The sequence below is a fragment of the Budorcas taxicolor genome, chromosome 9 (genome assembly GCF_023091745.1).
Source record: "Budorcas taxicolor isolate Tak-1 chromosome 9, Takin1.1, whole genome shotgun sequence".
Lineage (NCBI taxonomy): Eukaryota > Metazoa > Chordata > Mammalia > Artiodactyla > Bovidae > Budorcas > Budorcas taxicolor.
The window spans coordinates 15,860,896-15,885,797 of NC_068918.1; the positions used below are offsets into that span (position 1 = coordinate 15,860,896).

General features: G+C 37.4%; 1 protein-coding gene across 1 annotated transcript; it reads left to right on the forward strand.

Moving 5' to 3' along the window:
- The first annotated feature begins 20,269 nt into the window (after positions 1–20,269).
- Positions 20,270–24,518, forward strand: LOC128053572 (lysosomal-associated transmembrane protein 4B-like). The gene is made up of 3 exons (XM_052646090.1): positions 20,270–20,397; positions 23,167–23,643; positions 24,449–24,518. Exons 1-3 carry the CDS (start codon positions 20,270–20,272, stop codon positions 24,516–24,518), a joined length of 675 nt encoding a protein of 224 aa, XP_052502050.1.
- Positions 24,519–24,902: the final 384 nt, after the last annotated feature.

Genomic DNA, 24,902 nt, shown 5'->3' on the forward strand with positions numbered 1-24,902 from the left:
CCTTGTAGAAGAAGAGAAGTCTTATTTGAAAGAAGTAGAGTCTTATTTGAAAGTGGATTTTCTGATTTAGAAGCTTTTCCTTGCCTCTTTCTTCCCCTTCTCCCCTTCTCTCTTTCTTCAAATCATGATCCTTCCAAAGGAGATCAAGAAAGTACCATGATGAAGGAAAGGAATAGAAATGAGATGATGCAGTCTTTTAAAAAACAAAGGAGTTTGTTTCAGGAAGAAGTTGATCAACAGATTAAAATGTTGCAACCATGAAGACAGCCAATGAAGACAGACACGAATGAAGACAAAGGGAAAATCTCCCCCCCAACACACTTTTTTCTTTTTTCCAGGTAAGATGGCACCATTCAAGAGTATTGAGCAAAAAATATTATTCTGACTGCTGTTTTGAGAAAGTACTGTAGGGAAGCAAGTGTAAAAAGAGAAACCCTTTGGGAAGATTTTGCAATAATCAATGAGAGATAATGTTGATTTAGGGCAGCTGTAGGGGTGAGGGTGGTGATAACTGTTCAGATTCTGGATCTACTTAGAAGGTACAGCCAACAAGATTTTCAGAAAGATTGAGTGTGGGATATAAGAAAAAAGGAGGGTTAAGAAAGAAAGTTTTTGAAGCAGAGTTTGGAGAGGAATATCAGGGGTTCATTTCAGATATATATGTTCAGGAAGTTATTTGGACATCTAAGTAGAAATTGCAAGTAGGCAGTTGAATATATATCTATGGATGAGTAATTCAGAGACGAGGCATGGACAGAAATATAAATATGTGAGCTGTCTGTATAAATAGTAAAAGATGAGGAAAAGAAAGTGAAAGTGAAGTCGCTCAGTCATGTCTGACTCTCCCAGGCAAGAGTACTGAAGTGGGTTGCCATTTCCTCCTCCAGGGGATCTTCCCAACCCAGGGATCGAACCAGGGTCTCCCACATTGCAGGCAGACGCTTTACTGTCTGAGCCACCAGGGAAGCCCCAAAAGATGAGAGTTATTTCTCCCTTTTTTGGTGCTCTTCCCCAAGAACAATACGTCCTAATGTAAAGATGTGGCTTCTATCAAATCCTCTTTATCAAGAGCTGATTTTAGACTGAGTAAGATCAGTGGCAAGATAGGAATCAGTTTCTCTCCCCAGTTTTGCAGTTATGTGATATGTCCAACAAAAAGTAGTTTGAAAGTTCTTTTGAAAGACAGAGTATACATTCTAAATGAAGAAGAAGCAGGCACTTGGTGATTAAGATACTTTAAGGGGTGGCACGTAAAAATTTCTCATCAGTAAGCAGAAGCCCAAAGATTTTTAGTCATTGGTTTACTGATTCATTCATGTACTTAAAAAAAAAATACTTGTCAAGCACCTTCTGTGTGGAGTGAAACTTATAGAATTTGATGAATGATTTATGTAAAAGTGAGGTACAAGAAAGATTCTTGTGAGACTCTTGTGAGGTGAATGGTTGTGCCATTAACCAAGACAGAAATAGCTGAGAGGAGAAACAAATGAATTTGCATGGAAATTAGAGAGTTCATTTATATACATCTTAAAATCAAGGAAGTTACATATGCCAATGTTTGTTTATTGGGCAAATTTTGGAGTGTGTTCACAGCTCGGAGAGAAATGAGGATATGAGGGGTTCCATGCCAGAATCCCTTGAACAGTTTCCTCCTAGCTCATTGCTAGACTAGATTTTCTTATCCTTTAGATCTCAACTTAATTGTGACTTCCTTATGACCTTTCTCCTCCTATGTTATTCTCTTACTTTTTGTCCTATTTTTTTTCATCTGGTATTATGTATGGTTCTTTGATTACATTTTGTAAGCATTTTGTATATTAAATAAATGTCTTCAGTACTTGATGTTAAGTTGCAAGATGGCAATGACTGTTTTGTTCCAACTAAATAATACAACTTTCTGGGCTATATAAGCAATCAACAAATATATGCACAATAAATGAATAAGATATATATTTGGGAGTTCTTGGCATACTGATGACAATTGAAGCCTAAGATAGTATTGAACTTTCTAAGGTTGGCAAAGAAGAGGACCAGTAAAATACTCTGGGAAAGTTCTAACTTTAGAGTCAGAAAAGAGTAGTCATTATACATTTTTGAGACCAGAAAGATAGCAGTGCCCTGAAACCAAATGAAGAAAGTATTTCAAGAACAGCGCCTCTTGTTGTCATTCAAAGGAAAGCAAAAGTCACACTCCAATTCTTGCACTTTACTTTGTAAAAAACAAAACAAAAAATTGAAAAGTCCCACAAATCAAACAAAATTAGTTTCTTATAATTCATTATTTTTATCTTCTCTATGATCAATTTTATTTATGAACTGAAGGTATTGAGTATATATTCTTATATATATATTTCTAACTTTGCTTTTGGGATTATCATTTATTTTAGTTCAAAGTATTAATAGCTGTTTTAAAAAAATATTTTATTTATTCATTTGGCTGTACCTGGTCTTAGTTACAGCATGTGGGATCTTTAGTTGTAGCATATGGGATCCAGTTCCCTGACCGGGGGTCGAACCTGGGCCCCCTGCATTGGGAGTGCAAAGTCTTAGTCCCTGGACCACCAGGGAAATCCCAATAGCTGTTTTAATTTTCTAAAATCATTATCTAAAAACTCCAATATCCATTATTGTTGAACTATAGACAATATATATTCGTGCAGCTTTGTACATGTGCTTGTGTGTATAAATATGTATGAAAGAGAGTGTATGTGTGTATTTTGTGTGTGTTCTTTTAGGTTAAGGAAGTATTTGAGCCAAGAATATTTCTTAAGTTCTATGTAGGTCTACATTAGAGAGCTCTGAAAATACGAAGTACCTAGGGCCTAAACGTACTGATTAGAAGACCTGAATGTCACCAGGAATGACCCATGGAGTGAATAATTTGTTTCCTTAGGAACATATGGAATCCACTGACTTCAGGAAATATTTTCGGAGTGCACACATATTTCTTCAAGACATTAACATCCCAGGGGAGGAGGAGAAATAAAAACATGACAAGGAGTAATTTAAAATGGCAGGTACTGCAGTTTTCTTTTCCTGAGCTGGAAACCTGATATTTGATACGAATGTAGATGATTTTCTTATGATTGCTATAAAAAGTTTATACTGTTCTTTCCAAAATTCTCTAAAATTTATTTTTTCCTCCTTCTTTGTGGAATTTTGTTGTTTTTGAATAGCTTAGATTGTGGGTTCAAAGAAATCAAAACATTGCACATTGTTTCTTATAATGTAACCACAAGAAAATGCCAATGCTGAGACTCTGATTCACAAAAGAATATTACCTATTAGTTACAGTATGGTTCAGTGGGAAAATAAGAGTCCAAAATTAAATTATATTTTGCTAGACTGTAACACAATCAATCCTTGATTTTTGTTTATCAGTTACATTATTTCCCTCTTTAATTTTAATTTTTCAACATTTTTATAAGATTATAGCACCTCAGGAGACCTAAATGCTGGACTTTGACATAGATAGCCTAGGTTCCAAGTCTCATTTTTCCACTAATAAGATATGTGACTGGGAAAATTCCTTAAATGCTCAGAGTTTCACCTTCCCCACCTACAAAACAGGGTGATAGTGTTCACTTTAGAGATGACTCTGAGGATTAAATCACATAAGTAAAGTGAATAAGTATATTTTTTTCTTTCTTTACTTTTGAATGCCTAGTCTTTGATGGATGTTGCAAGGGTTAGAATGGCTAGGTACATTGTCTACAAATCCTTGAGAACATAATCATCTACAAAAATCTAAGCTTGAAAAGACAACATTTTGTAGAAAGTAATTTTCAGATTTCTTTTATGCACTTGTGTTTTCTCTTTTGAGATTACATTTTTTTATAATATGGAAAGATGGTTGGAGAGTTTAGAAACCATAGCCTTCATTAGAGGACAGAGATTTTAGAACAATGGCTTTTTAAATGAGACCCACAGTAAGAAATATCTTATTTTGCAATCTTTTACTTTCATTTATATATATAGTATGTATTATATACATATGAAATAAAATTTTTATAAAATTATCCATATATTTGTCATATTTGCAGCTGTTTAATCTTTTCTACTCTTGTCTAGTCCATTTCATTATTTTAAAAAATTGTCTGTAAAATCCAGTAATTTGATTTTAAGATCCACTAGTGGAGGGCCATCTCGTGGCTTGAAAATCATTTTTTACTTCAGATATGTAGCATCTCTGTAACAGAGGCTTTTGTCTGACTGTATTCCCACAAACAGTATCTATAAAGTTTAAATAAAATTCATGAAATTTTGGTCAATCATCCTATTAGCTTTGGTTTCCCTAGTGGCTCAGATAGTAAAAGTGTCTGCCTGCAATGTGGGAGACCTGGGTTTGATCCCTGGGTTGGGAAGATCCCTGGAGAAGGAAATGGCAACCTACTCCAGTACTCTTGCCTGGAAAATCCCATGGGCAAAGGACCCTGGTAGGCTACAGTCCATTGGGTGGCAAAGAGTCAGACACAACTAAGCGACTTCACTTTCTTTCTTTCTATTAGCTTTGCTGTCCACAGTCTAAAAGATAACATTGTAAAAGGTCAGCTTTCATTCCAATCCCAAAGAAAGGCAATGCCAAAGAATGTTCAAACTACCACACAATTGCACTCATCTCACACGCTAGTAAAGTAATGCTCAAAATTCTCCAAGCCAAGCTTCAGCAATATGTGAACCATGAACTTCCAGATGTTCAAGCTGGTTTTAGAAAAGGCAGAGGAACCAGAGATCAAATTGACAACATCCGCTGGATCATTGAAAAAGCAAGAGAGTTCCAGAAAATCATCTATTTCTGCTTTATTGACTATGCCAAAGACTTTGACTGTGTGGATCACAATAAACTGTGGAAAATTCTTCAAGAGATGGGCATACCAGACCACCTGACCTGCCTCTTGAGAAACCTACATGCAGGTCAGGAAGCAACAGTTAGAACTGGACATGGAACAGAAGACTGGTTCCAAATAAGAAAAGGAGTACGTCAAGGCTGTATATTGTCACCCTGCTTATTTAACGTCTATGCAGACTCCATCATGAGAAACGCTGGGCTGGAAGAAACACAAGCTGGAATCAAGATTGCTGGGAGAAATATCAATAATCTTAGATATGCAGATGACACCACCCTTATGGCAGACAGTGAAGAGGAACTCAAAAGCCTCTTGATGAAAGTGAAAGTGGAGAGTGAAAAAGTTGGCTTAAAGCTCAACATTCAGAAAACGAAGATCATGGCATCTGGTCCCATCACTTCATGGGAACTAGATGGGGAAACAGTGGAAACAGTGTCAGACTTTATTTTTGGGGGCTCCAAAATCACTGCAGATGGTGATTGCAGCCATGAAATTAAAAGATGCTTACTCCTTGGAAGGAAAGTTATGACCAACCTAGATAGCATATTGAAAAGCAGAGACATTACTTTGCCAACAAAGGTCCGTCTCGTCAAGGCTATGGTTTTTCCAGTGGTCATGTATGGATGTAAGAGTTGGGCTGGAAGAAAGCTGAGCGCCGAAGAACTGATGCTTTTGAACTGTGGTGTTGGAGAAGACTCTTGAGAGTCCCTTGGACTGCAAGGAAGTCCAATCAGTCCATTCTAAAGGAGATCAGTCCTGGGTGTTCATTAGAAGAACTGATGTTGAAGCTGAAACTCCAATACTTTGGCCACCTCATACGAAGAGTTGACTCATTAGAAAAGACCCTGATGCTGGGAGGGATTTGGGGCAGGAGAGAAGGGGACGACAGAGGATGAGATGGCTGGATGGCATCACCGACTCAATGGACGTGAGTTTGAGTGAACTCCGGGAGTTCATGATGGATAGGGAGGCCTGGTGTGCTGTGGTTCGTGGCGTTGCAAAGAGTCTGACACGACCGAGTGACTGAGCTGAACTGAACTGAATCAACTATCCAGATACAGCAAAACTTAATTCACCTGCCTTTGATGCTAGTGCCAATTCCAGGCCAATATTGATGGTTGAGTTGTTGTGTAAAGGTGAACAAGGGCACCAGACAGGGCTGGCTTCATGGGCATATGACCTGTGCAGGTCACATGAGCCTTTGCCCTCAGAAATGCCCTATGTTTGGATTAATGCCCTCTTGTGCACCTTCAATTTTTACTCTTTTTATCTGAGAACTTGTGTTTGTAAGTGGAGTTTGATGGGATAGTAGAGCATGCACATGAGCAGAGAAGCTGCGAGCAGTAAGTGTGGGCACTGTTCCTCACCATCCCATTTGCTTAAAGCCTACCTGATGTCCCATTCATGCAGACTTCCATTGGATTCAGTGTGTTGGAGTTCAGAAAGACTTGAGCAGATATAAGACAAGCATGCAATGAAAGTTGTTGTTACAGAAGGGAAAGGAAAGGTAGGGTAACACATATTTCCTTTTCTTCTCTGTCCTTCCTTACTCATGGATAAGCCACAAATAGAGAGCATGGAAGAGTATGTATATCAAAAACTGAAATAAAACAGATGAGTTAGTTTTATGCAAAATATCCTTTGTGCTGACAACATCAAAATACATATGCATGTACAAGTTACAAAACTGAAATTGTGTAATTTCAATGATTCTGCATGAGTTAGTCTTTTTTAGATTTGCCTTTAAAACCAACACTGCACCATATAAAATTATGATAATATTTAGGATAACAATTTAATTTAAATTGTTTCTTTACTTAGAATGACATTAAATAGGAAATAAAAACACCATGACAATTTAAGAGACTTCAGAAGAAAAGAAAAAGCTTTCCATTTTAGTGATTTTATGGAATTTTCCCCCCACTTTATGAAGAAAACTTCACATTTACATTTTGTGCTGAGCCCTCTAGTTATGTCCTTGGCCCAGGCAACATAATGTGTGTGTGTGTGTATATATATATATATATATATATATATATACTGGAGAAGGCAATGGCAACCCACTCCAGTACTCTTGCCTGGAAAATCCCATGGACGGAGGAGCCTGGTACGCTGCAGTCCATGAGGTCGCTAAGGGTCGGACACGACTGAGCGACTTCACTTTCACTTTTCACTTTCATGCATTGGAGAAGGAAATGGCAGCCCACTCCAGTGTTCTTGCCTGGAGAATCCCAGGGACGGGGGAGCCTGGTGGGCTGCTGTCTATGGGGTCGCACAGAGTTGGACAGGTTGAAGCGACTTAGCAGCAGCAGCAGCATATATATATACATGTATACATATCAAAGTCGATTAAGGAAGCCAGCAGGTAGTTTAAGCAATTATGTGCATTCATGTCTTTGTTTGTTCCTTTATTCAAATCTTCACTCATTTATTGTGCTCCTATTAAGCGGTCTTAGAAACTGGAGATTCACACCTATGGACATGACAGATTACATCACTGCTCTTGTGCATCTTAGTATGATGAGAAGACGATCATTAAAAATTATTTGCATTGGTAATTATTTCATGACAAATATAGTAAGAGATAAGAAAAAATTCAGAATGGTACAAAGGAATATAATATACTTTTTCCAAACAGCTAATGTTAATTCTAAGAAAACTTTAAACTTCTACTTTTATTTATTAATAGTTTTTTACATCCCTCATAGATGCCTGGCAGTGTATGAGACTATAGGGAAATAATGAACATTGGTCCTAAGGAGCTCCCATTCATTACAAGTATTATTTGTTAGTTGTTCCTATGTAATAATGGGTAATATTGTTATGACAGAAATAGATTCAAGGTGGAGCAAAGATGAAGTAATTACTCTTTTAGATGTTGGATGGTGAGGGTGATGAGGATTAAATGTCCTCAAGGAAGCCTTCTACAAAAAGAAACATGGGAATAACAACTTTTGTTGAGAAATCAATATTTTAAACAGTGGTACTTTAAATCAAATGAAGAATTAGGGAACTTTCCATGACATGTTGCATTTCTCTGGGCTGTAATGAGAATGGCTCTTCTGGTGTTTATATCCCTTCCTATTGAAACAGAGTTTTTACTAGCTTCTGTTCTGGAAAACTCTCTGAATCCCAAGCAATGTATTCATTAGCTGTTTAGAAGAAACATTTTAAGTTAGTCAGTTAATACTATCACACTCACAAAAGTAATGGCAGTGTGCTTCATCTCGGTAGTTCTATTTGTTTGATTGATTATTGCTCTTTATTGCTCCCTTAACTTTCACAATGTTCTAAAATATTTCTCTTGCATTTAGTTTTATGTCTTAAAATTTTATGTCCAGAATTAACTATTTGTGTCTTTTTTTTTAAGTATTAGCTTTTATATAGCATAGTAAAGAAGCCTCACCTACCTAAATTTTTCAGAACAATCAGCAGATCAAAATTTCTTTATATTATATTGTAAGAAGTAATCTACAACATTTGAGGTAATGAAATATTTTCTCTCTTGATTATAATGAAAACATCTCCAGTTGCTCTGAGACAAATGGAACTTCATTTTGAGGGACTCTGTATTAATTAATGGAATCTTACTTTCACTACTCTTTCATTTTTGTCTTGTATATAGCATGTTGATTTTGTATTTCACTCCCTAGTTGCACTGTCATACAATTCATGACCTCCTTTTCTTATATTCCCTTTGCCAGCTTCCTTAAATTCTCACATGGTCCAATGTTGACCTGGATACAGCTTAACTTTCCTTCTGTAGTTTGTTTCCTGAACATGAATACTGTATTGAGATTACTGCTTTATATTATCCTATTCTTACATCTGTGTTGATTTATAATTGTCTGGTTCCATCACATGTTTTTGTGTTATTTCCCTCCTTGTGAGTGAGACTCAGCCTACTTTTAACACTTGGACAGTTTGACAGACAATTAGAAAAAAATTGCTTTGAATGAACACATGTGTCATGAGTGTATGAACTTGAATATTTCTAAAGCAGGTGTAAATTTAATGGAAATTTTTTCCCCAAGAGTAATGAGAGATCTCCAGGTAAATAAACTCATTTCCTTTTGTGTTTTTAGGAAAGAAGAACATTTTTAATAAATTTTCAAATTTTAGGCAATGAATCAATAAGACCTGATAGAATCTGGAGAACCTAGAACCAGCACCTCAGAAACACCCCCCCTCCCCCCACCACACACACACACTAGATATTAACAGAATAGTCATTTAGGTGTCAGTTTCCTTTCTTCATTTCTACAATATGGACCTTGGATGCAAAATTCTGACACAAAAAAATCTAACATCACAGAAACCTGATGACTAAAACCCATTTCTGATAGCCATCATGTGTAACAAGGATTCTGTTAGTTCTAGCACCGAGGATTTCTTTCCTTTCATGCTGCTGTCGCTTCAGTCGTGTCCGACTCCGTGCGACCCCATAGACGGCAGCCCACCAGGCTCCCGCGTCCCTGGGATTCTCCAGGCAAGAACACTGGAGTGGGTTGCCATTTCCTTCCCCAATGCATGAGAATGAAAAGCGAAAGTCAAGTCACTCAGTCGTGTCCGACTCCCAGCGACCCCATGGACTGCAGCCCACCAGGCTCCTCCATCCATGGGATTTTCCAGGCAAGAGTACTGATTTCAGCGATTTATCTAGGATCAAATAATAAATAAATCTAAATTACAAAACACAAAATTTCAGACTCTATATTATATTAAAAAGTAAGAGTCATAAGCCAAGAAGACTGCACTGTAAGCAGGCAAGTCTTATCTATTGCGATCCGAGCAGACCTCTGACTTCTCTGTGTCTATTCTGGGGTCACTTGCCAGTGCATTCTGAGTAAACCAGAGGAAAACTGTGGGAACCATGACAGACCAGAATCAGAAGGAAATGGAGCTGGCATCTACTCTTTTATCTTTTAACCTGATTTGTAGAAGAATGTCCAGTTTGAGAATGGAACCGACTGCATGAGACCTTATATCTGTACAGCTGCTCTTATCAAAAGAGATTGCACCTTCATCCAAATATTTGAGAACAAGTTATCTTACCTGAGTGAGGGTAACAAACCAGGAAATTCCCACCATCTGACCTGTTATTGAGAAATATAATATCACCACGAGTGATGTTTCCACTGTTCAACATACTGTGAGCAGCCCACTGAACAAAAGACTGTCATCACCAGGTAATATATTTAGGATATATTTGATGGAGTCTGAGTAAAATGTATCTGATTATGCTGTTCTGATTATTTTAAATTTCAAAGCATAGTTGTTTCACTGAGGAGAAGAAAAAAAAAAACCAATTAAGATCAAATTACTCAATAACTTAGATAACAGGAGGACATGCCAAGCAGAATAATTCAACTTGGATATCATATTCTTTCTTCTTATATCCAGTTCCTAACTTAGACATGAATTGAGTACCATAAATTCATTTGGCCTACATTATCCTATGATACCAATATTCATGGTGATCGTTAGGTTTCCAGGATTGGTACAAATGCCCACTTTATAAAGTAAAACATATGCTTGAAGTATAAACACTTACAGAAAATGTTTTCAGTTTGTCACAATAAAATTATATAGGAAATGTTTAAAAATATTTCTTCATAGATTGGAGCTTGAAGAAAAGTGTATTTCAGTCAGATGAGAAGCTAGAAAATGGCAAGTTTGTGCAGGTTTTTAGGTGGATTTATGGACATTTTCAAGGTCTTTAGAGATTAATAGCATTCATATGATTTAAGCCTAATTTTATGTTAAAACTTTTTTTTAAGGAAGTTTGTTTTGTTATTTTTTGGCTTTACCTTGTGGTATGTGGGATCTTAGTTCCCCACCTAGGGATCAAACCTGTACCCCTTGCAGTAGAAGGACAGTCTTAATTAGTGGACCATTAGGGAAGTCTGCTTTAAAATTTTTAACTTTTCTCTTTCCTTGGTTCCCATAATGTTCCACAGACCCACATCTGTGTTATTCCTCATGACAATACCACAGAAGAAAAGAGTAGGAGAAAGAGATGATGATTTTTTTTCCTCTGAAGAAACAGAGTGTGCAATGAGAGATATATAAAAATGGAAAAGTGATCAAAATGAAATTAACAAACAAGGAAAGTTATCCAAGATGCAATTATCTCTATTGTCATAGAAATGAAAATACAGGAACCTCACTTCAGGCACATATCTTCTCAGAAAAGAAGTAGATTTCGGGGAAGTGATGTTTGTCTTTGGCTCAGCGGAGAAGAATCTGCCTGCAGTGCAGGAGACACAGTTTCTATTCCTGGGTCAGGAAGATCCCCTAGAGAAGGAAATGGCAACCCACTCGAGTATTCCTGCTTGGAAAATTCCATGGACAGAGGAACCTAGCAGGCTATAGTCCGTGGGGTCTCAAAGAGTCAGACATGACTGAGCATGGGCCTGTTTTTCACCATCACCATGAGGAGTCCAGCGTTGGGCTTACAAAGGTGATGGGGTCAGGGCAAGACAGAAGCAGATACAAGCGCAGACGAAGAAGAAAATGGAAACCAGGACCTGAACTGGAAAAAAAAAACCGGCACTGAATATAATGAGTATAATCAAGCATGGTTTCAATTCCAGCCAGGAAGATGAACTAGCTCAATAAAAAAGTTATACTCAATATTGAGCTGTAATTAAGTGCCAGGTACTGTGTTAATTTCTTCGCATGAGTTATTGTCGTTATTTTTCAAAGAACCTCAGTGTGGATAGAACCATCATGAAGACCCATAGAGTAATATTATTATCCCAGTTCTATAGATAAGACAACTATTACATAGAGAGATTAAATAGCTTGTCTAAGATCATTCAGAGGGTAAATGGGAGATATAAGACTTGAACCTGGGAAGTCTGGTATTGGGTCCCTCACTGTTGCATGCAGACATCTTAAAGGAGGATTAAAGATCTAAGCCCAGGACAAGAGGGTCGAGGAGCAAGGCTATCCAGAGCCTAGGTTGGATTCTGCTGGGGTTTACTTGCTGTTTCTGCTGTCATTGATAACCTCTATTTCCAAGTCTGTGGACCTCCTAAATCTCTTAAAAGATGCCAGGTAGCATATATCAAACCATATAGTTCCCCATCCTAGCCACTAGGTGGTGGTTAGTACTGCCAACTTAAAATGAATATTTGCTAGTATGAATAAGGTGAAAAAGGACAAAAGACTTGAGGTTTCAATGATTAGAGTAGGCATTCATTTTGCACTGAGGTGGCAAGTTACTAGTGGTGAGATGGTGAATTATTTTAAAAAAAGAAAAAATAATGTAAAAGGGACAGATTCTCTCATTTGCTAAGAGTTTAATCTATTGTGTATCAGACACTGAGGTAGAAGATACTGGGAACACAATGATAAGCAGCATAAAGGAGCATGTGGGATGTAAATATCTAATTAGGGTATCTATCAATGGAGTAATTGGATGGATAGAGTTATATACCAGATATGAAATTGAAGAGAAATACCCCCAAATGAAGTATGTGCATTTGTGTGTGTCTGTGTGCATATGTGCATACTCAAGGGATGCTTACAAAAAGTTTAGGTATGAAAATACCAAGATGCAGACTTTACCAAGTAGGCTATAGTGTGCCAGTATCATGTACAGAACAAATTAGTGCTATGTGAAAGATACTTGTATTATCAAAGTACTAACTATGTTTTTTTTTTTTAAATTTTGGATGACAGTGACTTAAATTTTAATCAGTTGTACCTGACTACTCCCTGACTATTGAGCTATATGCGTCTGAAGATCTTGTCTATCAAACTTTACTTAAATAGTTCCTCACTGTATACAAATCAAACTTTTAGAAATTCTGGTCAGATGATATAGCTAGCATTGCATGCTAAGTCACTTCAGTTGTGTCTGACTCTTTGCTACCCTATGGGCCGTGTCCCCCAGGCTCCTCTTTTCATGGGATTCTCCAGGCAAGAATACTAGAGCAGGTTGTCATGCCCTCCTCCAAGGGATCTTCCTGACCCAAGGATCGAAGATGCGTCTCTTGTGTCTCCTGCATTGCCAGTTGGGATCTTTATCACCGGTGCCCCCTGGAAGGCCTTACTAGCATTACTAGACCCATTTAATAATAAATGTGTGTGTGATGTGCTCAGTTGTTTCTGACTCTTGGAGATCCTATGGACTATAGATTGCCAGGCTCCTCTGTCCATGGGATTTTTCCAGGCAAGAATACTGGGGAGGGTTGCCATTTCCTTCTCCAGAGGCTCTTCCCAGCCAGGAATCAAACCTACACCTCCTGCATGTCTTGCCTTGGCAGATGGATTCTTTTACCACTGAGTCACTTGGGAAGTCCTTAATGAAAAATAGAATGCAGCAAATTGTATGAATATGAAATGAATTCATCTTTTTTGTGATATATATCCAAGACATATATTAATATGGAAAAAATTTAGAATTTCAAGTTTGAATAAGCTTGATTTTTTTGTGCTTATCACTTTTGTGCTTTAGATAATCTACATTTGGGAAGCTGAGATCAGATATAATTTTTACTATGAGAACACCAGTTAGTGTTAAGATTGTTGTAACATTTGTGTCTCAAGAAAACACCAAGGTTGATATTATCACCCATGTTGGCCAAAGTGAAAGCCTCTGAGTTGTTTCAAGGTGCAGTATCACCGGAATGAACCCATGCCTGTCATAGGCCCACAGGAGTAATTAGCCTTTTCTAAACTTAGCCTTTTCTAAAGCTTGGTTGCCTAAATTATGATGTCCATGGTATCTGGAAAAATCAGCTGTGAAAATGGCGGTAAGGTATTTATACTGCAGATGTAGACATAGGCTTTCTCGCTAGACCCTCCGAAAGAATGACACTAAACCTATTTTCTAAGATAGATCATCTAATGTCACATGAAATCATATAGAGCAAGGAAAATGTAAATATTCTTAATTATTCATTTAAACTATCTATACTGAAAATGAGAAAATTTAAATTTTCCCTCTACCTCTATCAATGTGTGTGTCTGTAAACTTCCTGACAAAGCCTGAGTGTGTATCTTTTACTAGAAAGCACACTATAGCAAAATCAGGGCCTCATCAATTAATACCATGATCATGACCACACAGAATCATAAGTCAGTTCAGTTCAGTCCAGTCACTCAGTTGTGTCCGACTCTGAGACCCCATGGACAGCAGCACACCAGGCCTCCCTGTTCATCACCAACTCCTGGAGTTTACTCAAACTCATGTCCATCGAGTTGGTGATGCCATCCAAGCATCTCATCCTGTCATCCCCTTCTCCTCCCGCCTTCAGTCTTTCCCAGCATCAGGGTCTTTTTCAGCGAGTCAGTTCTTCGCATCAGGTGGCCAAAGTATTGGCATTTCAGCTTCAGCATCAGTCCTTCCAATGAATATTCAGGACTGATTTCCTTTAGGATGGACTGGGTGGATCTCCTTGCAGTCCAAGACACTCTCAAGAGTCTTCTCCAACACCCAGTTCAAAAGCATCAGTTCTTCAGCACTCAGCTTTCTTTATAGTCCAACTCTCACATCCATACATGACTAGTGGAGAAACCATAGCTTTGACTAGATGGACCTTTGTTGACAAAGTAATGTCTCTGCTTTTTAATATTCTGTCTAGGTTGGTCATAACTTTCCTTCCAAGGAGCAAGTGTCTTTTAATTTCATGGCTGCAGTCTCCATGTGCACTGATTTTGGAGCCCCTCAAAATAAAGTCTGACACTGTTTCCACTGTTTCCCCATTTATTTCCCATGAAGTGATTGGACCAGATGCCATGATCTTCATTTTCTGAATGCTGAGCTTTAAGCCAACTTTTTCACTCTCCTCTTTCACTTTCATCAAGAGGGTTTTTAGTTCCTCTTCATTTTCTGCCATAAGGGTGGTGTCACCTGCATATCTGAGATTATTGATATTTCTCCCAGCAATCTTGATTCCAGTTTGTGCTTCATCCAGCCCAGTGTTTCTCATAATGCACTCTGCTCAATAAACAGGGTAACAATATACAGCCTTGATGTAATCCTTTTCCTATTTGGAACAAGTTGGTGGAACATATCGACTTCTAACTGTTGCTTCCTTACCTGCATACAGATTTCTCAAGTGCCTACTTAAATATGAAAATTAACCTATCACTCAGAGAGTTATTCAGAATTTCTTTAAATATTAGACTTTACTTGGTTCTACAATTTGAAGGTTTTTGGAGGATGTGTTGTTTGAACTATTATCTGCAATCTAGATAGAGAAGAGTTTTGGCATAAAATGATGAGTGTGAATGATTTCCAGGAAGAGAGAACACAGAGTCAAATTCGCCAAGCTATGAAAATTTAAAGTTCTCAAAGGATGCAATGTCTTCCAATTTGGCTAGAATGTTGAGTTATTAACTGAAAAAACTTGGAAATTAGGATAGGGAATGTTGTTTAGTAGCAGATTCTGAGGGGCCTTAGATGTAGAATTCATCATTTTGGTCTTTCTTCTGCAGGTAATATGGACTTGTTGAAAAAGGAAATCTGAGTAGAACAATAATAACCTGCTGCTGAAGTCGCTTCAGTTGTGTCCGACTCTTTGCAACCCCATGGACTGCAGCCTACTAGGCTCCTCCATCCATGGGATTTTCCCAGCAAGAGTACTGGAGTGGGGTGCCATTGCCTTCTCCAATAATAACCTAAAGAGAAGCAATTCCAGTCTGTAATCTGCTCATGAAAAAAATTGCCAGTTGCTACTGAAGAGAACAGATAAGGTATCAACATTCTACTAAGACTTCATTGGCTCCCCAAATACGTAACAACAAAGGCAAACAAATTCCAAAGTAAACTTAGAAATATAGATTAATGAAAACATTTACATTATTTGGCTACTAGTTATAGATTTAAAACTACCTAAATCACACAATATACACTTCAGTTGTTTATAATATTATATTTGATATTTTGTGTGGGTGTGTATATATGGAATTTAAGTATATCATTGAATTAATTTTATCTTTTACTTGTCTATCAAAGATAACTGCTGTGTGGGATTTTTCATTCTGAAAGACAATTTGTTTAACATTTTCAACATATAATTATTTGACTATTAAGACCACATCAGAAAAACTAAATTACTCCTGAAGCAGCTTATGTCCTTTGATCATTCCTTCTGCAAAACTCTTTTATTCAGCATCAAAAACATTTCCCCATTTCAGAGAAACCAAAGTTCAACACACATGAATCTGTACCATGTTGATGGGATTTTACATATCATACGTGATACTGCTTTAGTTATTTTGCCTATTTCACAAACTTAATTTGAATCTCATCAGTACTGCTTTTGCTCTAATTAAATAATAGTGCTTTAAAGGTTAAGAAAAATGACACTCAAAATAGAACCATCCTTCTTTATCTTCACTGGTCCCTTTCATAGCCTTCCTACCTACAATGTCACTTTGCCAAGTATCAAATACATGTAAATACTTAATGGAATTTAAAAAAATAGTTATGAGAATGTCTCTAAATGCTCTGAGGAAATGATACAAAGAAAGGGGATCCTAATGTAAACTTACAGCACTCAATTTTGAAGACTCTAAAAAGAATATACTAGTTTGAAGACAGGCCTGAGGTTTTGATTTGTTTGTGCTAAAGTAATGCACAACATTAACAAACAAAAGAGGAAAAGAAATACGGTCATGTCAGGAGAGACATAAAAAGTATTTGAAAAGTTCAACATCCATTCCTGATAATGCACTTAAAAATTTGGAATTGAACAGTTTCAATTTGATAAAGATTATCTATGAAAAACTTACAGCTAATGTTATGCTTAATGGTGAAATACTGACTCTTTATTACTGAATAATAAAGAAAAGAGAAGAAATCTATTGAAAATAGGAAAATGACAGAGAAAAGTCAATAAAATGGAAAGCTGACTCCAAAGAAAAGCAGCATAATTGATAAACCTCTAGAGAGACTGACAAGGATTGAAAGAGAGAAAATGAGAATAATATCAAGAATGACATGGGTGTTATTTACTATAGATCCTGAAGCCATTAAAATCATAATGAGGGCATATACTCATAAATTCAAGAATTTAGGGGGAAAGGACTAAGTTATGAAATAGATCAGTAGCAAGAATGTGTCATAAACCAATGATTATGCATAATAAAATTCTGTATAACTGAATGCTTTTTAAAAAGGTTTATGGCTTTGTATTGTACAAAATATTATCTATTTAAGGAAAAAGTTAAATTTAATGTAGGGTACTTATTCAGGCTATGTTTATACATCATCTTATACGTATATAAAAACATTATATAAAATATTTTTAAAATCCTAAATTGTTTCTTTCTTTATGATAACTATTTGAAAGCATTATTTAGTTTACTCCCCTTTCATCTCAGTAAGTCTTCGATGAATTTTGCTTTGCCTTCATCCTCACTGAAATTGCTTCTTTCATAATGACCTGCATGTGTACAGAGGGCTTGAAGGCTCATTCTTTTGTTCTGAGTGACATGGAAAACGTTTAGAAGATTTGGTCCAATGTGTTAAATAATCTGAATGTTTTGGAAAACAAAACAAAAAAAAGCTAATTTTCTGTACCAGTATCTAGGCAGATAAGCAAAGAAAGGGATTCAAGCTGTAATGAATGATTAGGACAAATGGTGCTGGTACGTGACATAATACAAAGCCAAAAATTTGTTATTGGCTTGCAATGTGAAGATCGTCTGTGACCTTAATAGAGTGAGATATGTTGGGCAATGAACGTCCAAGAGAAAATAAAAGAGAAACTTAAAGACAATCCTATTTTTTAGATTTTCTAGTTAAGAAAATATTCCTTTCTATTGAAGCCATTTTGAATTGGATTTCTATCTTGTTATAGCAAAAGGGGCTCAATTAATTTTTTATTGGAGTCTAATCGCTTTACACTGTTGTGTTAGTTTCTGCTGTACAGCAAAGTGAATCAGCTGTGTGTATGCAAATATCCCCTTCTTCTTGGACCTCCCTCCCACCTCCCCCTCATCCCACCCATCTAGGTCATCACAGAGTTGAGCTTCCTGTGCTTTAGAGCATGTTCCCACTAGCTATCTATTTTACCTATGGTACTGTATATATTCAATCCTAATCTCCTAATTCATCCTACCTTCCCTTCCCCTACACCCACGTCCGTATGTCTGTTTTCTACTTCTGGGTCTCTATTCCTGCCCTGGAAATAGGTTCATCTGTACCAAACAGAACAAGATATTAAGCTAATTACCCATTTAACAGTGACAGTGAGGCTGTGCTCATAGAAAAAAATCCTTACAGGATTACAGTGTAGACAATACTCTGCTCACAGACACAATTGCTTTTTCATCAAAATTCCTTTTCCTGATTATTAATGCCATTATAAGAGCTATGCAGTTGGATGTTTGAATGATTTATCTCCAGTGTAGAGTTGTTAATGCTATAGTGTAAACCTCAGACCTGTCACCATCTTTGTTTAGAACAGTAATATCATGTGGTTTAGTTTCTGCTTTTCTGTGTGTAGTAAGCTAATCAGTGATTGAAAATGTGCATAACTTTGTTTTATGCTATTTTATATTTCACAGCAATATCCCTGTTAACATCTGTCAAAGAAGTTGCTATGGAAACTGAAGCATAACATACCATATTATACATACAGATTTAACATTTTGTTTTATATCCTTTCTGGTGGAAATTTTGTACATATGTTCAGTTTTATATTACTCTGTATTTCAATGTCTTTTATATTACTCTGTATTTCAATGTATTTTAATAAAAGCAGAAGTCATTTGATATGCTAATACATTGTCAAATGTAGGGAATTTCTTTCAGCCTTTAAAACTATTTGACTTTATGGTTTCAGCAAATAGAGTATATGGGAAAAGGCAATTAAAGCAAATTATGCTTTAGAACACAATTTCCCATATCTAGAAATTAGAAAGCAAAGTCTAAATATTGGAAATTAATAATTACCTAGAAAATATTTGAATTATTAAAAAAGATTATGTCATCCAAAAAGAGATTGTGATGTTGTTTAAGAGACAAAATGATCTTTAACCTTCAGGGTTTTATTGAAAATACTTTATGGTAATATAGGAATCAGGGTAACAACCTATGGTATTTCACTTTTGCAAATTAAATTTTATTGGAGTATAGGTATTTTAATATGTTGTGTTAGTTTCCACTAAATAGCAAAAGGAATCAGTTATACCTATATATATGTGCAGTCTTTTTCGATTTCCTTCCCATTTAGGTCACCACAAAGTATTGAATACAGTTCCCAGTGATATCCAGTAAGTTCTTATTAGTTACTTATTTTATTTATTGGTTTTTAGTCTCTAAGTCATGTCTGACTCTATTGCAACCCCATGGACTGTAGCCTGCCAAGCTCTTCTGTCCGTGGGATTTCCTAGGCAAGAATACTGGAGTGGGTTGCCATTTCCTTCTCCAGGTCATCTTCTCGACCCCAGGGATCAAACCCATGTGTCTTGCTTTGGCAAGTAGATTCTCTTCCACTGAGCCACTAGGAAAGCCCATTTTACATACAGTTGTATATATTAATATATGTCAATCCCAGTCTCTTGATTCACTTTAAGATTAAAAAAGCAAGTGGAACAAAGGAAACATATTAGACTTATAAACCAATCATTTAAAATTATTTAACTGAGTATAGTGAGTTGTTTCTCTCAAGATATTTACTGATTACTGAGTTGAGTTGTTGGTGGATTACTGTTAATTTTGCACTTTGCAGCATAATTTAAAACTATGGTCTTCCAGGTCAGTTCAACCAGTTTTAGGTCTTTGTGGAGGACAGGAACCTGAAGATGGGGAGATGGTCTGAATTGTATTATCCATCTGGTGTGTCACAGAACATTCCACACTGACTGTTTATTGTATCACTGAGCAGTATATTTATAATCAATAACATTACAATTTCACTTCAAAAATAATAAAACAATTGTTTAAATGCTAACTCCCAATTTTAAGAAAAAAAATCTATCCTATTACATTGTAGCTAAATTCTATTTTAAAATGCTTGATTCCTTTGTTTATTTTTCCTGAGTTGTTTCATATCTATTTTTGTTGAGAACTCAGTTCCTGTTCTTCAGGTCAGAGACTTGTCTTCTACGCATTCATTTAATACACAATAGGCCATGCTTTTAACACTGTATTAAAAATCTCCCTGTAACCATCGTGGGGTAGGCAGAATCCAAGGTGGCCCCCTAATTTCCTCCTGTTGGTGCACACAACCTGCACGACCTGGAGAATGGAGAATACCTATGAATATGATGGGTTATTACTCCCTTGATTAGGTTGTGCTGTGTGGAGGGACATTTTCCTTCTGGCTTTAAAGAAGCTGCCGTATTGTGACAGGGCCACGTGGCTAGGATCTGAGGGTTGTCTCTAAAATCTGAGATCAGTCCCTGGGGACCCCAGTCCTACAGCTGCAAGAGACCAAGTTCTGCCAACAACCTGAATGAGCTTGGAAGAGGACTCTGAGCCCCAGATGGGAACACAGCCTAGGCCAAATTTTGGTTACATCCGTGTTAGACCCCAGCAGAGACCCCAGCTGCATTGTGCCTGGACTTCTGACTTACAGATACGGTGAGAGAGTAAGTGGATGTTGTCTTAAGTCTCAAAGATTGTGGTAATTTGTTTGCAGCAATAGAAAACTAACATGATCTGAGTTCCTTTTCTATATTCTTTTCATTCCTTTTCAACCATAGATTAACTAGTAGCAAGAGTGCCCTACATGATTAATCTCAAAATGGGCAATTAAGACAATAATTGTAATGGAAACTTGACTAATCAAAGCTGATTTACCTTGTGTTAAGGCAACATTCTGTAAGTGCTGCTTATCAGAGCCACTTCTACATTTATATGTGTGTGTTTTCTAAATTCAGATATAATGTTTTTAAAATTCCTTGCTGTTGTTCTGTCGGTAAGTTGTGTCCAACTATGCTACCCCGTGGACTGCAGCACGCCAGGCTTCCTTATCACTCTCAGAGTTTGTGAAAACTCATATCCATTGAGTTGGTGATGCTATTTAACCATCTAATCCTCTGCAAACCCCTTCTCCTTTTTCCTTCAACCTTTTCCAGCATCAAGGTCTTGTCCAATGAGTCAGTTCTCTGCATCAAATGGCCAAAGGATTGGAGCTTCAGCATCAGACTTTCCAATCAATATTCAGAGTTGATTTCCTTTAGAATTGACTGATTTGGTCTTCTTTCAGTCTGAGGGACTCTCAAGAATCTTCTCCAGCATCACAATTCAAAAGCATTAGTTCTTCAGCTTTCAGGCTTCTTTATGGTCCAACTCTCACATTCGTATGTGGCTACTGAAAAACCATAGCTTTGACTGTATGAACCTTTGTTAGCAAAGTGATGTCTCTAGTTTTTAATACCCTGTCTAGGTTTGTCATAGCTTTCTTTCCAAGGAGAAAGGGTCTTTCAATTTCATGGCTGCAGTTACCATCTGCAGTGATTTTGGAGTCCAAGAAAATAACATCTGTCACTGCTTCCACTTTTCCCCCTTCTATTTGCCGTAAAGTGATGGGACCAGATGCCATGATCTTAGTTTTCTGACTGTTGAGTTTCAAGCCAGCTTCTTCACTCTCCTCTTTCACCCAAACCAAGATGCTCTTTAGTTCCTCTTCACTTTATGCTATTGAGAGTGGTATCATCTACAGGTTGTTGATATTTCTCCTGGCAATCTTAATTTCAGCCTGTGATTCATCCAACTGGCATATTTCTCATGATGAACTCTGCATATAAGTTAGATAAGCAGAGTGACAATATACAGGTGTACACTTTTCACAATTTGGACCTGGTCTGTTGTTCCATGTCCAGTTCTAACTGTTGCTTCTTGACCCGCATACAGGTTTCTCAGGAGATAGATAAAGTGGTCTGGTATTCCCATCTCTTTAAGAATTTTCCACAGTTTGTTGTGATCCACACAGTCAAAGGTTTTGGCTTAGTCAATGAAGCAGAAGTAGATGTTTTTCTGGAATTCCCTTGCTTTCTCTATGATCTAGCAAATGTTGGCAATTTGATCTCTGATTCTTCTGCCTTTTCTAAATCCAAGTTTTACATCTGGATGTTCTTGGTTAACATACTGCTGAAACCTGTCTTGAACGATTTTGAGCATAACCTTACTAGCATGTGAAATGAGCACAATATGTCCTTAATTGTTGCTTAAATATTTTCATAAAATTAGTTTTATGAAATTGCATTGATATAAAAAGTCATGGTTTATGTGGAAGTTTACCTGTCATGGGCCATGATTATTTTTCCTTACTAAGTGTGACCAGCACTTTGTGTCTTAAGGCAGAGTTAGATTTTATGTCATGGCAAAAGGCAGAAGTTATATGTTGATAATATTACTTTGACAATTTACTTAAACCAAGCTGTCTTAGATTAGATTATCAAGGTTGAGTAATAGTTGAACTGGTTGTCAGTTGGACCCATTTGAAGTTCCAGCTTTTTACTTTATTCACACATTATCATCTCACCTCAGATAGTCAACTAATTCTTCTTTGTAAATGGACTGCTATATGTATAAAATCAAAGTCATGTATAGAGGTTAAAAATTAAAAATGAACAAATTTATATCAAATAATGCAATAAAAATGATGCTCCAAATCTAAATATTGGTATCAGATGCTGCTGCTGCTGCTGCTAAGTAGCTTCAGTCGTGTCTGATTCTGTGTGACCCCATAGATGGCAGCCCACCAGGCTCCCCCGTCCCTGGGATTCTCCAGGTAAGAACACTGGAGTGGGTTGCCATTTCCTTCTCCAATGCATGAAAGTGAAAAGTGAAAGTGAAGTCACTCAGTCCTGTCCAGCTCTTAGCAACCCCATGGACTGCAGCCCACCAGGCTCCTCCATCCATGGGATTTTCCAGGCATGAGTACTGGAGTGGGTTGCCATTTCCTTCTCCAGAGGTATCAGATGAGAAAGAGTTTAAATAAAAAGAAAAGCATTAAAATGAACAAAGTGGTTATTTTTTAGTAGGTGAAAGATACCAAAATACAATGAAATTCTAACAAAATGAAACTTTTACAAAGCTAGTAGAATATCAAAATCCATGAAAGAAAATACATTATAAATCAAAGAAAAATTAAAAAAACCCCACAACTGTTGAAGAAGACGTCAATACAATATAATACAACTCAATACAATACAGTAGTCTCTAATTATTTAAAAACAAATAGGTTAAGTTAGTCAGACAAAGGAAGACAAATATATGATATCAGTTATATGTGAAACTAAAAAAAGAGAACAGATAAATTTGTCTACGAAAAGGAAATACAATTACAGATGTAGAAAACAGAGGGGGAAGGATAAATTGGGACACTGGGATTGACACATACAGACTACTATGCACCACCCTGCTCGGTGTCTGGTACCTGATCCTCAATGCCGCGGTACTGCTGATTCTGTTGAGCGCCCTGACTGATCCAGATTATCACCACTTTTCAAGTTCTGACCTCGGGGGTGACTTTGAGTTCATGGATGATGCCGACATGTGCATTGCCATCGTGATTTCTGTTCTCATGATCCTTATCTGTGCCATGGTTACATACAGAGCATACAAGCAATACACAGCCTGGATCATCCCATTCTTCTGCTATCAGATCTTTGATTTTTCCCTGAACACCTTGGTTGCGGTCACCATACCTGTTTATCCAAACTCCATCCAGGAATACACACAACAGCTGCCTCCTGATTTTCCTTACAAAGATGATATCATGTCAGTGAATCCTACCTGTTCGGTCCTCGTTATTCTTCTGTTTACCAGCATTATCTTGGCTTTTAAGGGTTACTTGATTAGCTGTGTTTGGAACTGCTACCGAAATATCAATAACCTCAGATATGCAGAGGACACCACCCTTATGGCAGAAAGTGAAGAGGAACTAAAAAGCCTCTTGATGAAAGTGAAAGAAGAGAGTGAAAAAGTTGGCTTAAAGCTCAACATTCAGAAAACAAAGATCATGGCATCTGGTCCCATCACTTCATGGGAAATAGATAGGGAAACAGAAAGTGTCAGACTTTATTTTTTTCGGCTCCCAAATCACTGCAGATGGTGACTGCAGCCATGAAATTAAAAGATGCTTACTCCTTGGAAGAAAAGTTATGACCAACTTAGATGGCATATTGAAAAGCAGAGACGTTACTTTGCCAACTAAGGTCTGTCTAGTCAAGGCTATGGTTTTTCCAGTGTTCATGTATGGATGTGAGAGTTGGACTGTGAAGAAAGCTGAGCACTGAAGAATTGATGCTTTTGAACTGTGGTGTTGGAGAAGACTCTTGAGAGTCCCTTGGACTGCAAGAAGATCCAACCAGTCCATTCGGAAGATCAGCCCTGGGATTTCTTTGGAGGGAATGATGCTGAAGCTGAAACTCCAATACTTTGGCCATCTCATGTGAAGAGTTGACTCATTGGAAAAGTCTCTCATGCTGGAAGGGATTGGGGGCAGGAGGAGAAGGGGACGACAGAGGATGAGATGGCTGGATGGCATCACTGACTCGATGGATGTGAGTCTGAGTGAACTCCGGGAGTTGGTATGGACAGGGAGGCCTGGCATGGTGCTATTCTTGGAGTCGCAAAGAGTCGGACATGACTGAATGACTGAACTGACCTGAACTGAACCGAGCCGATATATTGATGGCAGGAACTCCTCTGATGTCCTGGTTTATGTTACCAGCAACGACACTACATCTTGATTCCAGCTTGTGCTTCATCCCCCTGGGCATTTCGTATGACGTACTCTGCATATCAGAGAAGGCAATGGCACCCCACTCCAGTACTCTTGCCTGGAAAATCCCATGGACAGAGGAGCCTGGTAGGCTGCAGTCCATGGAGTCGCTGAGTCGGATATGACTAAGCAACTTCACTTTCATTTTTTACTTTCATGCATTGGAGAATGAAATGGCAACCCACTCCAGTGTTCTTGCCAGGAGAATCCCAGGGATGGGGAGCCTGGTGGGCTGCTGTCTATGGGGTCTCACAGAGTCGGACACGACTGAAGTGACTTAGCAGCAGCATATGTAGAATTATTTATTTTAAAAATTAGTATTTAATTTTATTTACCTTTTTTTTTTTTTGAT

Bases quoted from the DNA above. Each gene is read 5' to 3' on its own strand.
- LOC128053572 (XM_052646090.1), top strand. From the start codon at position 20,270: ATGAGCTTGGAAGAGGACTCTGAGCCCCAGATGGGAACACAGCCTAGG. The intron at 20,398-23,166 runs GTGAGAGAGTAA...TGACACATACAG, and splicing joins ACTTCTGACTTACAGATACG to ACTACTATGCACCACCCTGC. The intron at 23,644-24,448 runs CCGAAATATCAA...AACTGAACCGAG, and splicing joins AGCTGTGTTTGGAACTGCTA to CCGATATATTGATGGCAGGA.